The sequence below is a fragment of the Anomaloglossus baeobatrachus genome, chromosome 3, assembly GCF_048569485.1.
Source record: "Anomaloglossus baeobatrachus isolate aAnoBae1 chromosome 3, aAnoBae1.hap1, whole genome shotgun sequence".
NCBI classification, from domain to species: domain Eukaryota; kingdom Metazoa; phylum Chordata; class Amphibia; order Anura; family Aromobatidae; genus Anomaloglossus; species Anomaloglossus baeobatrachus.
The window spans coordinates 64,082,826-64,105,158 of record NC_134355.1 but is presented as its reverse complement, the minus strand read 5'-3'; the positions used below and the strand labels follow the sequence as shown (position 1 = coordinate 64,105,158).

Here is a 22,333-nt window from a genome sequence, read left to right as displayed (position 1 = left end):
CCTCATAGAACTTCCAGCAGTACCAGGACTCACGTGGGGTTCTGACATCATGGGTCCAATCAGATCTGGCTTCTGTCTCCCCACCTTCAGACCAAACAAGTTAATCAACAGGAGTGAGTGCAGCGCCTGAACTCACTTCCTGTTGAATTTTCATTTAATCCGAAGGTGAGGGTAAGAAGCCGGCACTACACTTACATGGGACTGACGTGATGTCACAACCTCATGTGAGCCCTAGCACCACTGGAATGGTGCCGGTATGGGAGATGAGCATAATTTTCATTATCTGGGGAAACATGTGGAATTAGAAGGGGTTGGCCAACTAGTGGACAATCCCTTTAAGAAGTCTACCTTCAGATTTTATTTATTATTTTATTTATTTTTTTCAAAAATGCAGCGTGACTTATGAATTGCTTCTTTATAGGACTATGTTTATAGAAAATGTATACAAATTAAAAAGTCTCCAAACATGCTTGGAAAGCTCGCCATTGAAAACAATTGAAGAACATGCCTTTTATTAGATACATTCTAAAATGTATCAAGTAATTTAGAAAACAATAAGACTTTTTTAGAACCATTATTTCTATACCTCCAAATAGCAAGTGCAAGTTTGATCAAAATGGCAATACTTTTTTCGATTTCATTCAGGGAACCTCTCTGCTCTGTTGATGGGTATCTCATTGATTGTTTGGTTGAGGTTTCGGCACATTTCACTTTACCTTGTGTAAAAGTAAATTACGTTGTTAAAATCAACAGAAGCTCATTGTAATACTGAAGCGCTCTGTTTAGGTAATGCAGTGTTTACTGGAAACTATTATACTTGTAACTTTTTTGTAGTGATATACAAGATAATATAAATATAAAGAAAATAGAAAAAAACACATTTGCTGGACTCAGCCAAGAAAGCATCAGGTTGTAAGTATGTCCATGTATCAAAAAATATTGAATAGTGACTAACCCTTAGGCCGGCTTTGCACACTACGACATCGCAGTTGAGATGTCGGTGGGGTCAAATCGAAAGTGACGCACATCCGGCGTCGCAGGCGATATCGTAGTGTGCAAATCCTTTTTGATACGATTAACGAGCGCAAAAGCGTCGTTATCGTATCATCGGTGTAGGGTCCGACATTTCCATAATGCCGGTGCAGCGACAGGTACAATGTAGTTCCTCGTTCCTGCGGCAGCACACATCGCTGTGTGTGAAGCCGCAGAAGCGAGGAACATCTCCTTACCTGCGTCACGCCAGCTATGTGGAAGGAAAGAGGTGGGCGGGATGTTTACATCCTGCTCATCTCTGCCCCTCCGCTGCTATTGGCCGCCTGCCGTGTGACGTCGCTACGATGCCGCACGACCCGCCCCATTAGGAAGAAGCCAGAGCGATGTCGCAGGACAGGTGAGTGCATGTGAAGCTGCCGTAGCGATAATATTCGCTACAGCAGCTATCACAAGATATCGCTGCTGCGACGGGGGTGGGGACTATCACGCTCGACATCGCAGCATCGGCCTGCGATGTCGCAGCGTGCAAAGTAGCCCTTAGGGTTCTTTAGGCTATGTTCCCACATTGTGAAAAATCAGAAAATTTTCCTCTGCATTTTTTGTTCAGAAAATGTGCTGTATTTTACAGTTCAAAAAATCTTGATTTCCTTAAGACTTATGGCAACCGTGTAAAAAACACGTTGGAAATCAGCAGATTTTGGTCCATTCTTTCACAGTAGACTTCCGTGCTGAGCCATAAAAGTGCATGTAAAATTTTTATTGCATTTTTCAGTGCAGAATAGCAACATTCCTGTATTAAGAAATTATTCAATCCACACTCAAAAAATTGTCAAAAAGTAAAAAACGTACATACAAAATGCAATAACAAGCTCAATAAACCATATGGTTTGCTATTGTCGAAAACAATAAACTGTTTCTATCTATGGGAGCATGGCCTTAGAAAATAACAACTTTTTTTTTTAAAAAAAAGAGATTATTTTAATTTGATAAGATAAAGGGTTTGTCCACTACTCAGAAAACCCTTTTTCGATGCTTATGTTTCCCCAAAAGTAAAATAACAACACTTATGTTCACCTCCAAATCCAGCATCGTTCCAAAGGTGTCAGGACTCACTCTTCCAGGGATCATGTTACATTGTTATGTCATGTGATCCTAGCATCCAATCAGGCTTCACTTTCCTCTCTTATGGTGTGTGCACACGATCAGGACCCGCTGCGTCCTGGACACGGTGGGTCCTCACCTTCGGGGCCTCGAGTCTTCTCCGCAGGAGACCACAGCCGCTTGTATCCACGATCTAGACTTGAGCAGTTGCGGTCTCTCGCTGTGTTCTCTCTGCGGAGAACACTCACGTCTCTGCAGCAAAGAATTGACATGCTCCGGCTCAGGAAGCCGCACCGCAGCTCAGTTTACACTGTGGGGAAAAACAAGCACAGTGGGCATGGGATTTCTAGAAATCTCATTCACTGTGCCTGTACTGTACAATGCAGCATTTTGGACACAGCGAAAACACGCTACGTACAAAATACTGGGAACCCTGATCATGGGCACACAACCTTACAAACGTAATTGACATCTGGAGGAAGTGTGAGACCAACTGCAGCTCTCACTTCCTCCAGATGTGATTCATTTATCTAAAAGAAGAGAGAGTGAAGCCAGCACTGATTGGTCCCAGGGATCCCATGACATAACAATGTCACAAAATCCCTGGGAGGGCCAGTACAGACACCTTTACATTGGTGTTGGCGCCAAAGGGGAATATATGTGTTGTTATGCTATCAAACCTAGGGATTGAGAAATGGTTGTCCAAGTAGTGGACAACTAAACTCTCTTCATTCTCAAGAATGGAGAGATTTGTAGCTAATATACCTACTACGTAGTCGATCAGAAGTCATTGGTGGTTGGAGTGCAGCACTTACATCATAGAATCATAGAATGGTAGAGTTGGAAGGGACCTCAAGGGCCATCGGGTCCAACCCCATGCAAGTGCAAGCTTTCCTAAATCATCCCAGCTATACAGTGTTTCCCCCCATATCCTATCCACCGCCATTAACTTCTGAATGGCGGCAGCTATAGACATAGAAGTGGTGACTAGGTATAGTAAAGTAGCCATGCGCTATGCAATGAAACCACCTATAGCGCCACCTGGTGGAAAACAATGGAGTTAGCATTTTTATCTCGAAAACGGAATGAGAGTGAAATTAAAAAAAGTGAATTAAAAAATTGTAGGGCATCATCAATTCACTATGAATCGACACCTTGCATACAGAAATGCTATGATATGAAACCTATGATCCCCCCAAAACATTGAATGCTGGTCATGCATATGGCGCTCATTTAACTTTGATGCTCAAAGTGGCTACCGTCAGCTGCTATGCACATCTAGACTCTGCACAGCATACTGTATCTTGCTGCACGTTGTGCAATATGGTAGGTGACATGTTTGCACAAGCATCTGTAATACGTCATAGTAGGTCCTGCAATGATGGTGGAGGGGTCGCATACACCTGCTGTTTGATGTGACCTCATAGAAAGAAGTCCCATGGGGTCAGGTGAGTGTGGAGGCCACTCCACGCAGCCACCATACCCAATGACTTGTAGGAAGGTCTCTATGACGTATCGCTTCATGTCTGCAGCCTTATGAGTTTTACACGTTCTAATCATAGCATTTCTGTATGCAAGGTATAGATTCGTATTGAATTGATGATGCCCTACAACCTTGTAATTCACTTTTTTTCTTTATCCCGTTCCGTTTTCGAGATAAACATGCTAACTCCGTTGTTTTCCACCAGGTGGCACTATAGGTGGTTTCATTGTTTAGTGCATGGATACTTTACTATACCTAGACACCACTTCTATGCCTTTAGCTGCCGCAGTTCTCAAGTTAATGGCGGTAGACAGGATATGGGTGGATACACTGTATATTTATGCAGTTTCCGCTTGATGATTTCCATTGATGGAGAGCCCACCACCTCCCGTGGTAGCCTGTTCCACTCTCTGACTGCCCTCACCACCTCCCTTGGTTGCCTGTTCCACTCCCTGACTGCCCTCACCACCTCCCGTGGTAGCCTATTCCACTTCCTGACTGCCCTCACTGTCAGAAAGTTTTTCCTAATGTCTAATCTGAATCTCCTTCCTTTAAGGTCTTCATCCTCATAGGTCTTGTCAACAGTGCTTAGAAGGTGGCTGTATCACCACCCTTTAGCTCCAAATTCAGGCCAGCTTCATTGCAGCCATACTCCTCCGATGTTGCTGAGACAAAGCTGCCTCTGCTTGCAGCATCGTAGAGTGCTCAGTCCGGGTCAGTGGTACGACCATACCCAAATTGTCAATCAAGTTGGAGCATAACTGCAACTCCCACTTCCCGAATTCTTGCTTACCAGGAAAGAGCCTTCCTACAAAAGATTGAGGATTCGCAGACGTCATTTTGTAACAGAACATATAGTATTGGGCAGATCAACATAACGTTTATTGGTTCATTGATTTTTGTTTCTACTTTTTCGAGATAATTGTTAGAGCTGGATGAGGATAACCATATATTTTATACTTATTTTCTTTCCAGGTGGCTTGTACAGAACGATATTAAAGTGATAGAAAACTATGCTTTCAACGGCACACATTTGCATGAACTGTGAGTTTATTAAACAAGTTTATCGCCTGCCTGTTCCTATCTTATACTTTTATTCATTTCTTGATATTTTTTTTCCTATCAGAGTCCTAAGCGGCAATCAGAGACTAACTACATTACCAGATCTTGTTTTCCACGGAGCCAGTGGACCTGAAGTATTGTAAGTTATATCTCGCCTTGATGAAGTTTAAATTAAATTTCTGAAATCTTTAGTTTTGTCTAAAGCTCAGATCTATGAGAAAGAACAAATCAATACCCGACTTGTAGAAGTTTAGTTTGCAATCCTGAGTTGTCCATACACTAACATAAAACTCTTCACATCACGGCTCCCGCTGGACTGCTACATTCCATTATGATATTTGCAAATATAAATTTGGGATACCAGCAGACTCTCTAAGGTCTTTCTCATTGGTTGGCGTAGAGTATCTGTCTATGCTTACCAAAAAAGATAGCTGCCCATACCTCAGTGGTTCTCTGGTCAAGCAACACAAAACATTCATTTTTTGCTTTTTCATTTCTTTCTTTCCTTTTGGCTACTATTTGTTATCAAAGCTCATCTTTTTTATGCCCATGGGTCCCAGTTTTTTTATTGATAGAGCTAGATTCTGTTATTGATATCAATAGCATCTTATAAGCAATGGGCCTTTGCTTCTTTTAGACTTTTTTCGTAATGATGAGCTTACTTATTAGAAACCCTGCATCAAAAGAAAAAAAAAATCAACAATTTTAAAGGTTATATTGAAAAAAAAATGTATTGAGTCCCTTTTTTTCCCATTTTTAATATGCTGGATTCACACCCAGTAATGATATATCTTGAAGATATATAATGTCTAAAATTTCAGTAATTTGCAGTTCCTCCTATTTTGATAGACAGGCAAGATAAGCGCATGGCTGGGGGCTGCAGCCATATGCTTTATATGTGCTGGGTATTATAATATGGGGGAACCCTACACCAATTTTATTTATTTTTACTGTACACTATAGACCCGCAGACCAGGTCTGTGATTAGCAGTGTCTGACACACTGTCACTAAGTGTGGGGGCATGTCTGACTGCAGCCAATCACAGACACAAATGGGCTGGGATAGCAGTGCATATGCATGAGCCTAATGCGTGGCCCCGGAAGTGAATGGGCAGCTGCGGGAGCAGTTAAACCAGCGCCAAAGGGTCGATAAGTATGAAGCGCCACATGCTTTATTATTTTTTTCTTTATTTTTCCTTTTTTTATGTATTACCCAAGAATTCTGTGCCCAGATGCGGCACACAGATACTTTTGAAACCGCATGGATCTGGACTTTTACAGTCCAGGTCCACCCATCACTACTAGGCACACTAAATGCTGATGGCACGGTGGCTCAGTGGTTAGCACTGCAGTCTTGCAGCACTAGAGTCTTGGGTTCAAAACCCACCAAGGAGTTTGTTAGTGTTGAGCGGACCCAGATCTGAAAAATCCGGATCCACATGGTTCGAGGTTCCGATCCGGGGTCCGACCAGTACCCGGGGTGCACGATCCGGATCCGTGGTTTTTTCTCTCTCTCTCTCTTTCTCCCTCTCTCTCTTTCTCCCTCTCTCTTTCTCTCTCTCTCTCTTTCTCTCTCTCTCGTCCCGGATCCGATCCCCATACATTTACATAGCCGCGGATTCCGGATCGGATCCGGACTTCGGCGTCAACCCGATCTGGATCCGTCGGACCCGGATTATAGCCGATCCGCTCAACTCTAGAGTTTGTATGTTCTCCCCGTAATTGTGTGTGTTTCCTCCAGGTTTTTCGGTTTCCTCCTTCAATCAAAAACATACTGCTAGGGAATTTAGATTGTCAGCCCCAATGGCGACAGTGTTGCGGATGTGTGTAAAGCGCTGTGGAATTAATGGTGCTATAAAAGTGAATAAATATTTCTATTATCCTCAATGAAAACCCATCAATTTTCAATCATCTTAACATCGATGACCCATCCTTAGATAGGTCACCAATGTCTGATCAGTGGTGGTGCGATGTCGGGTGTTTCAGGAAACCTCACCACTATGCTGGCAACTAAAAGTGCACTTCAATATAAAAAAAGAAAGGTTTAGCTACTCTTTGAGGTTTAGAACTTTTGGAAGAATGTTAACTTTTCACTTGTATAAATATTTTAGTGTGTAGAACAGGGTTATCCACGGCCAATGTTATGATGAATGGATAAATATTGATGACAAATGAAATGATTCATCAAGATGAAACTATGGCGCTGTTCCCATCTACACTCTTCGTTTGCAATCTTCTGATCCATCATAGCTGCAAAAGAAAAAAATGATGTCAGTGCAGAATCTGTCTGAACACCACCTATGTAGTATTAAACCCATTGTCCAATTTGTATCACTGTTCATATTAAGCTTCCTGGAAAATAAATTGCACCGCATGATATACAGCGGGTAAAATAAACATTGAACACGTCTCTAATTTTCTAAGTAAATATACTTCTTAAGGTGCTATTGTCATTAATTTCTCACCAAATCATCAGATGTCAGTAACAACCCATCCAATCCCCACAGACAACTCTTACAGCATACTGACCAGTTTACATAGCAAAAACCTGCTTACAGATTCCCTTTAAGTATTGAAAAGTGAACCCAGGTGATAAGGCAATAAATTAGCATTTTTTTGTTATTAAATGTTTAGTGAAAAAAAAATAACAAAAATAGGATATTCAGATGTTAGAGTCAGTTCAAAGGCGGCTAACTAGACTACAACAAGGAATGGAAGGTCTCTCATATAATGAGAGGTTGAAAAATTGGATTTGTTTAGCTTAGGAAAAAAACAGCTCAGAGGAGATCTCATTTATATGTATAAATATATGTGTGGTCAATATAAAGGACTGGCACATGACTTATTTCTTCCAAAGACAGTACTAAAGACCAGGGGGTATTAACTGTGTGTGGAAGAAAAGCGATTCCGACAGCTAAATAGGAAAGGGTTCTTTATAGTTAAATCAGTCAGACTGTGGAATGCCGACCACAAGAGGTAGTAATGGCAGATACTATAACAGCTTTTAAAAAAGGGCTGGATGATTTCCTCAGTACACACAACATTGTGGGTGATAAATGACATAGTGACAAAATGTATAATTGGTGGAGGAAGGTTGAGCTAGATGCACCGAGGGCTTTTTTCAACCTACATAACTAAAAACTAAAGGTGAGAAAAAATGGTAGTAGCAGCTGGATTGGATCAATTTATTTTTCTTTACAGTAAAAGTAATTTAAAAGAATAGTGCCTGAGTGTGTGCGGTAGTGCCGGTATGAGCAGTGATGATGGGGACGGTAGTGCCGGGGTGTGCAGTGATGATGGGGGCGGTAGTGCCGGTATGAGCAGTGATGATGGGGACGGTAGTGCCAGGGTGTGCAGTGATGATGGGGGCGGTAGTGCCATGTGAGCGGTGATCATGGGATCTCTCTCTCTCTCAGCATGAAAAAGAAAAAAAAGAAAAAAAAAAAAAAAAGAATCCGTTTTTTGCTGGATCCGTTGCATCAGTTTTTACACAATTTGCGACGGATCCGTTGTATCAGGCACAAACCGGATTGTGCCTGATGGCAAAAAACTGATGTGTGAAAGCAGCCTTATTGCGACTGAGGTCCGATCATGCGATCAGACCTCAGCTGCGGGGAGAGAGCCGGCACTGGGGAGGAGTGAGCCGGCGCTGATGAGGGGAAGGCGGCACTGCGGAGGGGAGGGAGGGATTTATCTCCCTCTCTCCTTCGTTGCCGGCTATTGCCATTCTTGCACTGCACTCGCGGTACACTGGTGTACTTGGAGTGCAATGCGATCTTTCTCTCGCCCCGTAGACTTGAATGGGTGAGAGAAAGAGTCTTGCATTACAATCGCAGCATGCTGCAGTTGTTTTCTCGGTCCGATTGGTGCTGAGAAAATAATCGCTCATGAGTGCTGACATTTAGGTTAATATTGGTCCGAGTGGAATGCGACCGGCAGCTGAGAAGGAGGCAGAATCCTCCTATATCTGTGCTGAAAGCTGTAATAATGACCATATTACACTGGTTTCAGTGAAAGCCTTGGTTCCCCCCATCTCAGCCGGCAATCCCAGCTCCCTGCCATTACCATATAATAAAGCGAAATCATTCTACAGTGGTGCTTCAGGTTACAATATTTTCATCTTATAACATCCTTCCCTGCACCATTGTAACTTGAAACCACCTTCAACATATAGTTCAATGCAGCATTCACTGCCAGTCTAAAGCCAGCTTTACACGTTACAATTAGGTGTGCGATCTCGTATGCGATGTGACACGCCCAGGTCGCATATGCGATTTAATGAGATCGCACGTAGGTTGTTCATTTGCTGTCACACGTGCGTTAGTAGTCTATGTTAAATTGATCAATTTTGTGTGCGACCCTTTAGATCATGTGTTCTGTGACGTATGCATTGGGCACCCTTTTTTTTTTTTTTTTATTGACTTGCCAAGCGTGTGTAATGTGTAGGGATGCGTTTTTACTATGTCATCTGCCATTCAGATCTGCTCCATGGCCGCTAACAGCAGACACAGACAGCCATGTAGCAGAGCTGAATGGCAAATGACAGCAGACACAGACAGCCATGTAGCAGAGCTGAATGGCAGATGACAGCAGACACAGACAGCCATGTAGCAGAGCTGAATGGCAGATGACAGCAGACACAGAAAGAGCCGCACGATCAGAATGAACTCGGGTTAACTTCACCCGACTTCATTGTCATGCTGCGGCTCTGTCTGTGTCGCGGCCTGATTAGCGGTCACCCGTGAAGGACTCACCGGTGACCGCTAAACTCCTGAGTAACTGAATTGAGCAGCCCTCTCTCATATACTCACCGATCCCCGATCTCCGGCGCGGCGCTGCACGGCATTCACACTGCTCCGGCAGCTTTTACTATTTTGAAAAAGCCGGCCGCTCATTAAACAATCTCGTATTCCCTGATTTCCCCGCCCACTGGCGCCTATGATTGGTTGCAGTGAGACACGCCCCCACGCTGAATGACAGGTGTCTCACTGCACCCAATCACAGCAGCCGGTGGGCGTGTCTATACTGTGCAGTGAAATAAATATTTCCGCTGGATCCAGTGACAGCGGGTAACCTTAGTGACAACTCAGCTGATCGCGTCATTCCCTTCATTTGCTGCAAGGAGCTGACAGGAGCGGCGGTGTCTTCTGCAGCTCCGGTCACCTCCATGCAGCAGAGCTGGAAGTGACGCTGGACCATCCTGGATTACGCCGGACATGGAGGGCTTTTTCGGGCTTATTAAAGTGGTGAACCAGGGTATATGTTTGTGTTTTTTATTTCTAATAAAGGATTTTTTCGGGTGTGTGTGTTTATTTACTGTCACTTACAGATTAATCATGGAAGGTATCTCGGGGAGATGCCTGACATGATTAATCTAGGAGTTATTGGCAGCTATGGGCTGCCAATAACTCCTTATTACCCCGATTTGCCAACGCACCAGGGCAAATCGGGAAGAGCCGGGTACAGTCCCAGAACTGTCGCATCTAATGTATGCGGCAATTCTGGGTGGCTGCTGGCTCATATTGTTAGGCTGGGGGGCTCCCAATAACGTGGAGCTCCCCATCCTGAGAATACCAGCCTTCAGCTGTATGGCTTTATCTGGCTGGTTTTACAATTGGGACCGCACGCCGTTTTTTTTAATTATTTAATTATTTATTTCACTGCACAGTATAGATACACCCACCGGCTGCTGTGATTGGGTGCAGTGAGACACCTGTCACTCAGCGTGGGGGCGTGTCTCACAGCAACCAATCATAGGCGCCGGTGGGCGGGGATAGCAGGGAATACGAGATTGTTTAATGAGCGGCCGGCTTTTTCAAAATAGTAAAAGCCGCCGGAGCAGTGTGAATGCCGTGCAGCGCCGTGCCGGGGATCGGGGATCGGTGAGTATGAGAGAGGGGGTAAGAGGGATAGACTGACATGGTCAGAGAGAGAGGGACAGAGATAGTGACCGACTGACAGAGATTAGTGAATGACAGACATTGTGAGGCGCTTCAGAACGCAGCTTTTCAGCTGCGCTCTGAAGCGGACCTTTTTTAAGCTGAGGTGCAGAGCGTACACCTGCTCACATAGCCTCAGACATCAAAATCGTATGAGGGATGTCACACGTTTCAATTGACTAGGTTCGTACAACAAAACGTCCAATGTATGAGGAATAAACTACGTGTATGCGATCACCGTATTTGCGTTCAATCTTGATCGCACATAGGTGTCACACGCAAATACGTCACGAACGATGCCGAATGTGCGTCACTTACAACTTGACCCCAAAGACGGATTGTGAGATATATTGAAGCGTGTAAAGCGGGCTTAATGTAACCTATATTAGTAAAGCCTTTGACAAAATTTGCAGTCCAATAGTGCCACCCATAGAATAGGGAGATACTTCATATCTTGTTCAGAGCTGCACTTGAGAAAAGAATGAATCGATCCATAAGTCAAATTTGCTTCAATTTTTTGTAAAAATTTAATTTTGGCAAACTTGGTATTTTGGGATTGAATTCATACGATTCAGGCAAAAAGGTGGCCAGTTAGTAAAAATGTTGCTGTCTTCTTCTGAGAGTTGGGAAAGGGTTACAAAACTACAACACATTATACCCACCTGTTCTAGGACCCCACCTATCCTAGCCTTCATCATTGATTCACAATCTTCCTCACTGGTCTTGGGTTCTTCTGGCACTTTCTTCCGACACCAAGACCAGTGATTAGTGTCAATCTCACACAATCACATTGGGGTTGATGCACATCCTTGATGTGAATAACATGCGCTACTACCTTAAGGCCGCTTTACACGCTATGACATCGCTCAAGCGATCTCGTTGGGCTCACGGAATTTGTGACGCACATTCGGCCGCTTTAGCAATGTCGTTGCGTGTGACACCTATGACCAATTTTGATTCATCGCAAAAACGTTCAAAATCGCTAATCGGTGACATGGCCCCCTAATCTCGATTATTGTTGCTGCTGCAGCTACAATGTAGTTTGTCGCTCCTGCGGCAGCACACATCGCTATGTGTGACACCGCAGAAACAAGGAACCTCACCTTACCTGCGGCCGCCGGCAATGAGGAAGGAAGGAGGTGGGTGGGATATTATGTCCCGCTCATCTCCGCCCCTCCGCTTCTATTGGGCGGCCGCTTAGTGACGTCGCTATGACGCCAAACGAACCGCCCCCTTAGAAAGGAGGCGGTTCGCCGGTCACAACGACGTCGCTAGGCAGGTAAGTAGTGTGATGGGTCTACACGATTTTGTGCACCACGGGCAGCGATTTGCCCGTGTCGCACAACCGATGGGGGTGGGTACGCACGCTAGCGATATCGGTCACGATATTGCAGAGTGTAAAGCGGCCTTTAGACAATGTCACTGGCCTCAACACTGGACGGGAGTGCTGGAAGAACCAAAGAGCTGTGCTTAGTAATGGCGGTGGCTACATACTCACAGGTGAGAACCTAGGAATAGTTTATTTTAAATGTACCATATTTTTCAGTTTATAAGATGCACTGGATTATAAGACACACTCCAAACTTAGAGAAAAAAAGGGTGGAAAAAAATGGGGTTCGTCTTATAATCCAGTGGTGTTTTACTGGAGAGGGGTAGCAGCAGTGGTGGAGTAGGGTCACAGGAGGCAGAGGTGGTGGTGGAGCAAGGCTATGCTCTTGGTGGTGCAGCCAGTGCGTGTCCCAGATGCTGTCCCAGAAACTGTTGGTGGTGGTGGCTGTGATGGGTCAACTGTGCTGGTGCTGTGGCAGCTGTGCTGGGGCTGGGGCAGGGTGGGCTAGGGCTGTGGAGGCAGTGGTTAGGCTGGGGCTGCGGGCGGTGACGGATTCAAATAATGGCGCCCAGAGCCAGCGAGTGCACAGATTGCGCTTGCGGCTCATTGACAAGCCAAGATCTCATCTGCGCCTGCGCCACCTCTAGACACCATTTTCCTTAAGTCTACTGCTGGGAAATCAATGGGCTGGAGGTGGCGCAGGAGCAGATGAGATCTTATGCTGAGAGCTCCATCACACACCGCCTCTAGATGCCATTATTTGAAGCCCTCACCACCCACAGACCGACGTAGCCTATGCACAGCCGCAGCCCGTGCACAGCCTCCGTAGACCCTGCACAGCCTCCATAGACCCTGCATAACCTCCGTAGACCCTGCACAGCCACCGCAGACCCTACACAGCCTCCGTAGACCCTGCATAGCCGCTACAGCATTACCCCTGCTTCCTGCTACCCCTCTCCACCAACCCCTCGGTAAGCTACATTCGGATTTTAAGATGCACCCCTCACTTTCTCCAAAATTTTTGGGAGGAAAAGTGCGTCTTATAATCTGAAAAATAAAAGGTATTTTATTACCTTTTAACCCATTCACACCACCAAATTTATTCTGCTTTGGGTCTTTAACATCTGAAACAACCTCAGACCATAATAGATCTCTTTTTTATGGCAATATTGGCAATTCTGATTTAAACCAAATTCCTGAAAATCTCGGATCCTGGTAAGTTTTTGAGATTCAATTTCCAGGTATCCAGCAAAACATCATTCTGTGTATTGCCCCCACCCTCCATGTGACTACATCAGAATAATGACTGTTTTCAGCCCTGGAGAGAACATGTTAAAAAACCATAAAAAGGTCTAACGGAAAAGGGAACTGTGCTGCAACTGTTGGTGGAAGCATACTTTATTATTCCTTCCCTTCATTTATTATGCTTTGGGGTTTAGAGAGTAAAGCAAGCTTTACACGCTGCAACATCGCTAGCCAATGCTAGCGATGTCGAGCGCGATAGCACCCGCCCCCGTCGTACATGCGATATTGTGTGATCGCTGCCGTAGCGAACATTATCGCTACGGCAGCGTCACATGCACATACCTGCTCTGCGACGTGGCTCTGGCCGACGAAACGCCTCCTTTCTAAGGGGGCAGTTCATGCGGCGTCACAGCAACGTCACACGGCAGGCGTCCAATAAATGCGAATGGACGGAGATGAGCGGGACGTTACATCCCGCCCACCTCCTTACTTCCGCATTGCCAGTGGAGGCAGGTAAGGAGATGTTTGTCGCTCCTGCGGTGTCACACACAGCAATGTGTGCTGCCGCAGGAACGAGGAACATCGCTAATAAGCATTAAATGATTTTTTGTTTCAGGACGACCTCTCCGCGGCAAACAATTTTGATCGCTTTTGCGATTGTTTTAGGTCGCCCATAAGTGTCACACGCTGCGATCTCGTTAATGAAGCCGGATGTGCGTCACAAACAACGTGATCCCGACGATAATTCATTAATGATATCGTAGCGTATAAAGCCCGCTAAATAAGCACTTTTCAAGGCATTTGGGGCACTTTCAATTTAGTTATACAGACCAAATAACATCTGCCATTATATTTTGGCAAATTTGCCTAAGGCCAGTGTCACACATGCGAGTGCCGTGTGTGTATCTCGCGCAAGTCTCACGTTGCATCACCCGTCACCCGTCACGGACTCACACTCTCCGGACAGGAGCGTCTCAGCTGCATAGAGATGCATGCAACCGACCCGCTCCTGTGAGGAGAGTGTGAGTCCGTGCCGGGTGATGCAACACGAGATACACGCGAGGCACTCGCAAGTGTGACACCCTCCTAAGAAACAAAATTTGCAAGAGTCACTCATGACTAGTCAATGTCATTGTATGTTTTTTGAAAACAAATCAACACACAACAGAAAAATTAGTTATTCAGGAGATCAGCTGTATTAATTATGCGCATGCCACAAAGTCATAAGAATTCAATACTCATTGTACTGTGCCGTATGGCGCTTCCTGTGACCCCTCACTTTGTGGATAGGTATTTTTTGGTGAATAGTTTGTTGCAGATATTCGTTAAGATATAACATCTCATGAAACATGGCTTGATATTTTTAAAACCTCTGAAGTAAATAGGAAGGTATAAGAAGATACGATGATAACTCATACTCACCCATCGGTGAAGCATTAGGTTTGCATTGCTTAGGTTTTTCAGCGCACTAGTACTATCATTGGTCTACTACAGAAATTCATCAGCAACAAATTGTCCCTACAGAATTTCCATCTGGAAAAAGAAGAAAGTCACAGACCTTTAATATGCAATTCAACTCAATGTACTTTATAAAGCATATGGTTTGTCTTTGATCTATATTTAAAATATTTAATAGCAAAACTGGAAAAAATGAAGCGGAACCAAGTAACAAAATAAAACTAGAATGGATCAGTAATTTCCAAGAGAACAGGACAAAATTACATTATTAAAGTAAGCAATTTTATACTTTTTGCAAAAATTCTACTTTATATATTAGATCTTTAACTATTTAGATTTCTTCTGCCAAACAAGATGTTCAAGGTTTTCATGTCTTTGAAGCTTCTCAAGAACTAGACCCTTGTCCCCTCATATACAGCATATATACTATATATTTTCTTGCAAAATTTAAACAAATATATATATATATATACTGTATAATAAGTACATATATAGATATATAGTATGTGTTTATATACAGTCTTTTGTTATAGCACTGAGGTGCACATTACTCATTGTTTTACATGTTTTTAACCTGAAGAAGGCTCTATTAATAGAGCGGAAACACGTTGTTTTACTATATGAACACATACTGTATGTTTGTTTTTTATTAAAATAATCTACCAAGACCGACTTTATCAAGGCTGGATACATTGGAAGCACCACATGTGATCTATTGCATCTTTTTAAAACTGTTGGCAGCAAAAATTAGTACACCCCTAAATGAAGATGACCCATTTGTACCCAAAATGTTAATATTTTGTGTGGCCACCAAGTACTGCCTTAATTCTCTTGGGCATTGAGGTCACTAGAGCTTCACAGGAGCCGCTGGATCCTCCATCATCCTCCATGACAACATAATGGAGTTGATGGACGTTAGAAACCTTGGGTTTTTGCACCTTTCATTTGAGGAGGCCCCACAGATGATTAATAGGGGTTTGATCTGGAGACATGCTTGGCCTGTCCAATACTTTTATTCTCAGTTTCTTTAGCAAGCCAGTGGTCATTTTGGAGATGTGTTTGGGGTCATTATCATGTTGGAATACTACCCATAGCCCAGTTTCCGAAGGGAGAGGATAATACTCTGCTTTGGTAAGTCACAATAGATGTTGGTATACTTGGTTTCCTCAACAAACTGTAGCTTCTTACAACATTCAGCACTCATGCATCCACTTGTGCATCATCTTTAGAAGAGGCTTCTTTCTGGAACAAAATCAATCCAGACCATTGATGCAGTGTGCGACATATGGTCTGAGCACTTACAGGCGGTCCCCCCACCCCTGTAACCTCTGAAGCAATGCTGGCAGCAGTCATACTTCTATTTTGAAAAGACAACATCTGGATATGATGCTGAGTATGTGCACTCAACTTGTCTGGTCGACCATAGCGTGGCCTGTTCTGAGTGGATCCTGTCTTGTTAAACCGCTAAATGGTCTTTGCCACTGTGCTGCAGCTCAGTTTCAGGGTGTTGGCAATCTTCTTATAGCCTAGGCTATCTTTATGTAGAGCAACAATTCTTTTTTTCAGATCCTCAAAGAAGTCTTTCCCATGAGGAGCCATGCTGAACTTCCAGTGACCAGTATGAGAGAGTGTGTGAGTGATAACACCAAATGTAACACCCCCGCTCCCAACTGACACCTGAGGCCTTATAACATCTAAGAGTCACATGACACCGAGTAGGGAAAGTGACTAAATGGGCACAATTTGGTAAGTTTCGCTTAGGGGTGTACTCATTTTTGTTGCCAGTGGTTTTGACAGTTATGGCTGTGTGTTTAGAGGGCACCAAATTTACACTTTTATACAAGCTGTACACTTACTACTGTACATAGTATCAAAGTGTCATATCTGTTGTCCCATGAAAAGATATATTAAAATATTTACAAAATTGTGAGGGGAGTACTCGCTTTTTTTATATACTGTATATCATTTTTTTATGTTTACATTTTACAAGAGTTTCTGCCCAAAGTGAGCGCAAGTCCGTCAGTTTTTGTTTCGCTCTATATATATGCAGTAATCATCAGTACTCTTTGTGACCAATTGATCATTAGTGCTCATTCACTGCTTGGTCGCCAGACATACTTACACAGATCAGTGGCCAAAAGCTGCCTTCTTTATACATTCAGGGAGAAAAAATGGTAATCAGTTCACCTTCCTTTAAGGACAATTTAGTCTGTGAAAACCACTTGAATTCACACAGTAATCCTGGTAGACCTTGTTTGGTCAGGGTGTGGTGCTGGGAGTCCAGGAGGTATAATCAGTTGGCTCAAGTGAGACAATTTAAATCTGTGGATACTTGTTTTAGCACCCTTGGGGGAGAACAGCTTCCTTACACAGGGGCAGTGACGCTATAAGTAGAGACGAGCGAACCTGTGGTTCGGTTTTCGAACCGGACACCAAATCTCAAAATCAAGGTTCGGGTTCGCGGATCGCATTCTGTATGTGCAAAGAAAACTCGTTTGAGCAATGCTATGCTCGGGTACACTTGGTGCTCAGGACAGTGTGAGCCGCTTGCAGTGTTTGAACGGCACATTCTGGGGGTAAGAACAGCATGATCACATGTAGTGTGCAACAAAAAAAAAAGTTAAAAAAAAGACCACCCACCCTCCCCCGGAAGTGATCTACTTATGGCTGGCTGTATGTGAGTGGAGAATCAAACTGCCAATCAGTGACATTTATTCGGGGTTCAGGTCAAGCTTGAGCCTGTGGAGCTAGAATTGTTTGCTGCCGGTGAACCAAGCCTCGACGGAACCGCTCATCTTTACCTGTAAGGTGGTGGAAATGGTGGGAGAGGTCAACTATAAACTCCACTGACCAGGGAAAAGGAAACTCTTCCCCATATATTTTGGCAACCTGATTAAACCCTGGAAGAATAGGGACCCACTTAAAACCCCTTGCTTACGGCCCCAAAAAGAATCCAATAATCTGGATGTCAAAGCAACAAGAAATTTGTGATCTTTCCCAAGACAGCATGGCATATGAGCATCATGCTTATGTCAATTTAAAGCCCTGTAGGCTCTGTGTGTTGACAGATGGTACCCAGCCCTTGGCTTTGGGCAGAAGGGGTATTAGCAATGCTAGGGAGTACTGGGATAACTCCTAGCACTGCAGTTCTTGATTACATGCACCTGGCAAGCTTTGAACAAGGACCAGGTCATGTGCTAACCTGAGTCTCTCACTCTGCTGGGGGGATTGAGTAGAGTGCAGTGTGTAAATTATTGAGTGAGCATGCTGTTGAGTGTGAGTTGTGGATGGAGTTGAACACTTCCATTGGTGCTGTAAGCTACACAAGCTCACAAGCTTAGGCTGAAGGGGACACAAGATAGCCACCCAAACCATGGCAGCAGTCCGGCTCCACCACCAGCCTGCTTTTTTCAACATTGCTAGAGGTGATTGATAGGTCTCTTGCTGTTAGTCCGTATGGATGCATAGTAATGCCTGGACTCACTGCGGGCCTACTGACCTGAACTAATGGACTCATTTATGCCTATGAGACTGTTAGCCCTAGGTCAGATCAGGCACTGCAATGCACATATAGACCGTGAAATGAGGATGCATAAAGCTGGCCTATGTGACACAAAGTTTGCTAATTAGCTCTTAGACCAATCTATCATTACATTTTTTTTAAGACTTCTCAATGGATGTGGTAAATAAAATATGTGCATGGTACAACTATTTGTGTCTTATTAGTTTAGTTACGGTACATTGTGTAATATTAGAATTGTGAATTAGATAATTATTTAGATAACACATTTTTAGTTATTGGTATTAAAATGTGGATAATTTAAAAAATTCCCTTATTTTGTATAGATTATCCATAAATTGTTAAATGGAGATCAAAGGTTACATAAACCTTAATATGATGCATATTATAAAATGAATGATTCTATTTGATGCTTACTAATATTATCCTCTTTTGGTGTGTGTGTATATATATATATATATATATATATATATATATACATATATATATATTAGAATATGTGCATGATAAATATTTGTGTAATCCACATGCTGCAGAATTTGGTTCTGGGTGCAGTTGGATGAGGATTTGAGATTGACTACATTTATAGATTTATAAATTGATTTTTTTAGGTTTGAGGTTTACAGTCAATTTGATTTGCACAATGAATCAATTCAGAAGCAAATTTATAAATATGTATTAATTTATAGGAGAGAGGAGAATCGATTCAAGTCGCAAATTAGCAAAATGATAATCTCTCATATAACTACTCTGTTAAATCAGTTTACAGTTTACAGTTTGGTTGGCCTTCAATCCAGCAATGTTTCTTCCGCTGAATTTCAGAATTGGAAGACAATCAATATCTACCGCACAGTTAGAGCTTGTGCACATGATCATATTTCGGTTCGAGTGTGATCCTGTAAAATATCAATGTTATTATATGGGAACGTCAGATCTTTTTCTTCAGTCCGCGTAAAAAATAGCAGCATGTCCGAGTTAGATGCAATTACCAGATCTCATCAGATGTTTTTTCCTGGGATCAAGGCAGTCCACGGACAAAATCGCAGCATGTCCAAGTTGGATTTGTCTGTTAGATCGCTCACTGCCATGCAACTTAATAAGTAAAACATCCTATCAGATGAGAGAATATACATTGGTGTGACCCCAGCCATACAGAGAGTAATTTGTTTAGATTTTACTTATTTCATTTAACATAAAAACTGTTTTATTAGTTATGTAAATGAGGGAGCCTCAGGACATGCTTGGCATGGCCAACAGTTCAGTGCGCCTTTGTAAGGGTCCAGGTACAGGAGACCCCACATGTTTGATATGTCATGGCTGCTGTTCTAGCTCGAGGGTGCAGGGGCTGTGTTCCCTGGGGGTCTACAAGACTCTCATGTTCCCTGTTATCCGCCCCCACACAGTATCCACAGCCAATGGAATGACCACAGACATAGGTATCGGGGATAACAGTTGCTCTACTACAGCAGAAACGAGGAAATACAACACAGAACATATGTTTCACAGTCTCTCGTGGGTAGTCCACGGCAAATACAGCTTAGAATTGAATACTGAAGTGCAATTAGGGTTCTGGATCTTTAAGAGCATGAATTGTTTTACATGTAATACGGGTATACTTTTTTAGAAGCAGGTTGAGAGTCTTTTTTAGCTTAGTATAAGAGGGTAGGAGTAATAAAAAGATCATACCGACCTGGAATCCTGTGGTAAATACGACTGCTAGTCAACGCACATGCAGAAGTACTTGTAAGCAGAGGCAGAGAGTTCTCCAGTGCGTTATGGGGACCGGACGGCTGGTGCGTGGACAATGGCGTGCAAGCCACTACTGTTGAGATGGGATGGGAGACCCTCAAACTTTCCCAACCTGCTTGCAGTAGGTTCTTCTATATACTCAGTATGCCCTACTGTCTATAGATACACATTTAACCCCGGACAGCGAGGAGTCAGGATAGAAAGCCTTTAGTTTATTGGCTGTAGAAGTCAGGAAAGTATGAAATACTAGGCTTTTGGCCTAGCAGGAAATCTTGTGGTGAAGCGACTCTCCAAATGTGGTCTGCTCCCAGGGTAGTCTCAGCCAGAACTAAATAATTCCAGCTCTGTCTAGCCATGTGAATACAAAATACTATAAAAGCGCAAATGAGAGGCACCTGTGGATAGGATTTTTGGTATATTATATGGATCTGCTCACCTTTTTAGGTTGTGCGCTCCCGCACAACCCCAGTGATGCGTGTAAAGACAGGGATTCCTCCTCTGTTACAATTGCTGTATTCGCGCTTGCTGAATCCAGGTTTGGTATCGCTTCTGGCTCCTGGTATCCACCGGCACCTTGGATCTCAGGATTACTGTGCGATCATCCGTTCTCCAGCTGGATTCTCTGATTGAACTTAGCAGGTCCTTAGCAGCTACTACCGAATTTCCCGTACGGTAGTAAGCATGAATGAAAGGTATTTTCGGTCTGTTTTTGCACTTATTGAACCATTTGCCAGTGGTTTTAAATGAATAAACTTTTATTGCTGAGCTCCTATTAACTAGAGTTGAGCGCGGTTCTAGGTTCGAGGTTCTCCAGTTCTAGGCTCAAGTGATTTTGGGGCCTGTTCTAGATCGAACTAGAACTCGAGCTTTTTGCAAAAGCTCGATAGTTCTAGAAACGTTCGAGAACGGTTCTAGCAGCAAAAAAACAGCTAATTCCTAGCTGGCTTTCCGCTGAAATAGTGTAAGTCACTCTGTGACTCACACTATTATGAAATTTCAGTGTATAGTGTGCGTGAACAGCGCCTTCAGATCACTCCTGTTTGTATAATGGCGATCGCCATTTTTTTTTTTTTTTTCCTTGTCTTCCTTCCCTAAGCGCGCACGTGTAGTGGGGAGGGCCATTATGTCAGCCAATCCCAGACACACACACAGCTAAGTGGACTTTTAGCCAGAGAAGCAACGGCATGTGTGATAGGATGTCCATGACACATGTCCCTGCATTATAAAAACGAGTATCTGGCCGTCCGGACGCCATTATCTCTTCTGCGTCCTTGGTGTCAGACATCACTGGCGCAGCTCTGTCCTTTGTCCTATCGCCGATACTGCTGTATGCGCTCCATACACATCGCTGGACAGCATAGGGATAGCACTTTCCATCAGTCCTTTTAAGGGCTCGTACCGGCAGGGTCAGAGTTAAGGTGACAGGTCCTGAAAACAGAGACAGCGTCTGTGTAGCTAAGGTCAGGAATTTCGTCGCTGCATTTCCCCATTAGGAGGGAATAGAAAGGCAGGCTTCCATTCCTCTACCCAGAGCCCCACAATCCTGGCACTGTACCCTCCTGTCCTCTGCACACTCCAACTCATTATAACTAAGCCATTATACTAGCAAACACTCAGTGTACCTAGTGGCATCCTAAACGTGGCTATTGGACTTTTGTCTAGTCACACTAGTGCAAAGATATTTGCAGCACGTCTGCCTGCATTGCACACTCCAACTCATTATAACTAAGCCATTATACTAGCAAACACTGAGTGAACCTGGTGGCATTCTAAACGTGGCTATTGGACATCTGTATAGTCCCAGTAGTGCAAAGATATTTGCAGCACCTCTACCTGCATTGCACACTCCAACTCATTATAACTAAGCCATTATACTAGCAAACACTCAAAAGTAAGATGTCTACTACTTACCGTGGACAATCCAATGTGCTCCCTTTTTTACGGACACGAACAACAGGAACAAAGGTAGATGATGGCCAAAAAAGGAAAATGCTTGAATGGATCTCAAGTGGTCCAACAAGTGCCCTATCAGCCACTTCAAGTACCGCATCCAAAAAACACCAGTCCTCTGAGTTGTCATCCCAATCAAACTTACTTTCTCCCAGCTCTGAAGTCTCCATCAGCCCTGCACAGTATGGTGGAACTGAGATGGCTGAGTCTGCAGATCTGTTCAGTCACACTATAGCCTGGGAATCAGAGGTCTGCTCCCAAGCTACAGTGAGTACAGAACAGGAAATGGTCTGCAGTGATGCCCAGAACCTTTGTGACTCTGATTCAGGCCGTGAGGACCAAGTTTCTGAGCATAATGTTGACCCTTTGTCACAAACTGTAACACCTGTGGTTATAGACAATGAGGAACATACTGATGAAGATGAGACGCAGATACCCGATTGGGATGACAACTTAAATATTCGGTCAGGTCAAGAAGAGGCTCGGTCTGAGGGGGAGGGGAG

The 22,333-nt window shown here is 43.7% G+C and overlaps 1 protein-coding gene across 2 annotated transcripts in view; it reads left to right on the top strand.

Annotated features, from left to right (window-relative positions):
* LOC142296035 (follicle-stimulating hormone receptor-like) overlaps positions 1 to 22,333 on the top strand; it is a 270,857-nt gene that overhangs the window by 212,203 nt on the left and 36,321 nt on the right. For both annotated transcript variants that reach the window (XM_075339219.1, XM_075339218.1), the window contains exons 6-8: positions 835 to 912; positions 4,553 to 4,621; positions 4,704 to 4,778. In XM_075339219.1, the coding sequence (XP_075195334.1) occupies positions 835 to 912; positions 4,553 to 4,621; positions 4,704 to 4,778 (222 nt within the window). The remainder of the gene's footprint in view (positions 1 to 834; positions 913 to 4,552; positions 4,622 to 4,703; positions 4,779 to 22,333) is intronic.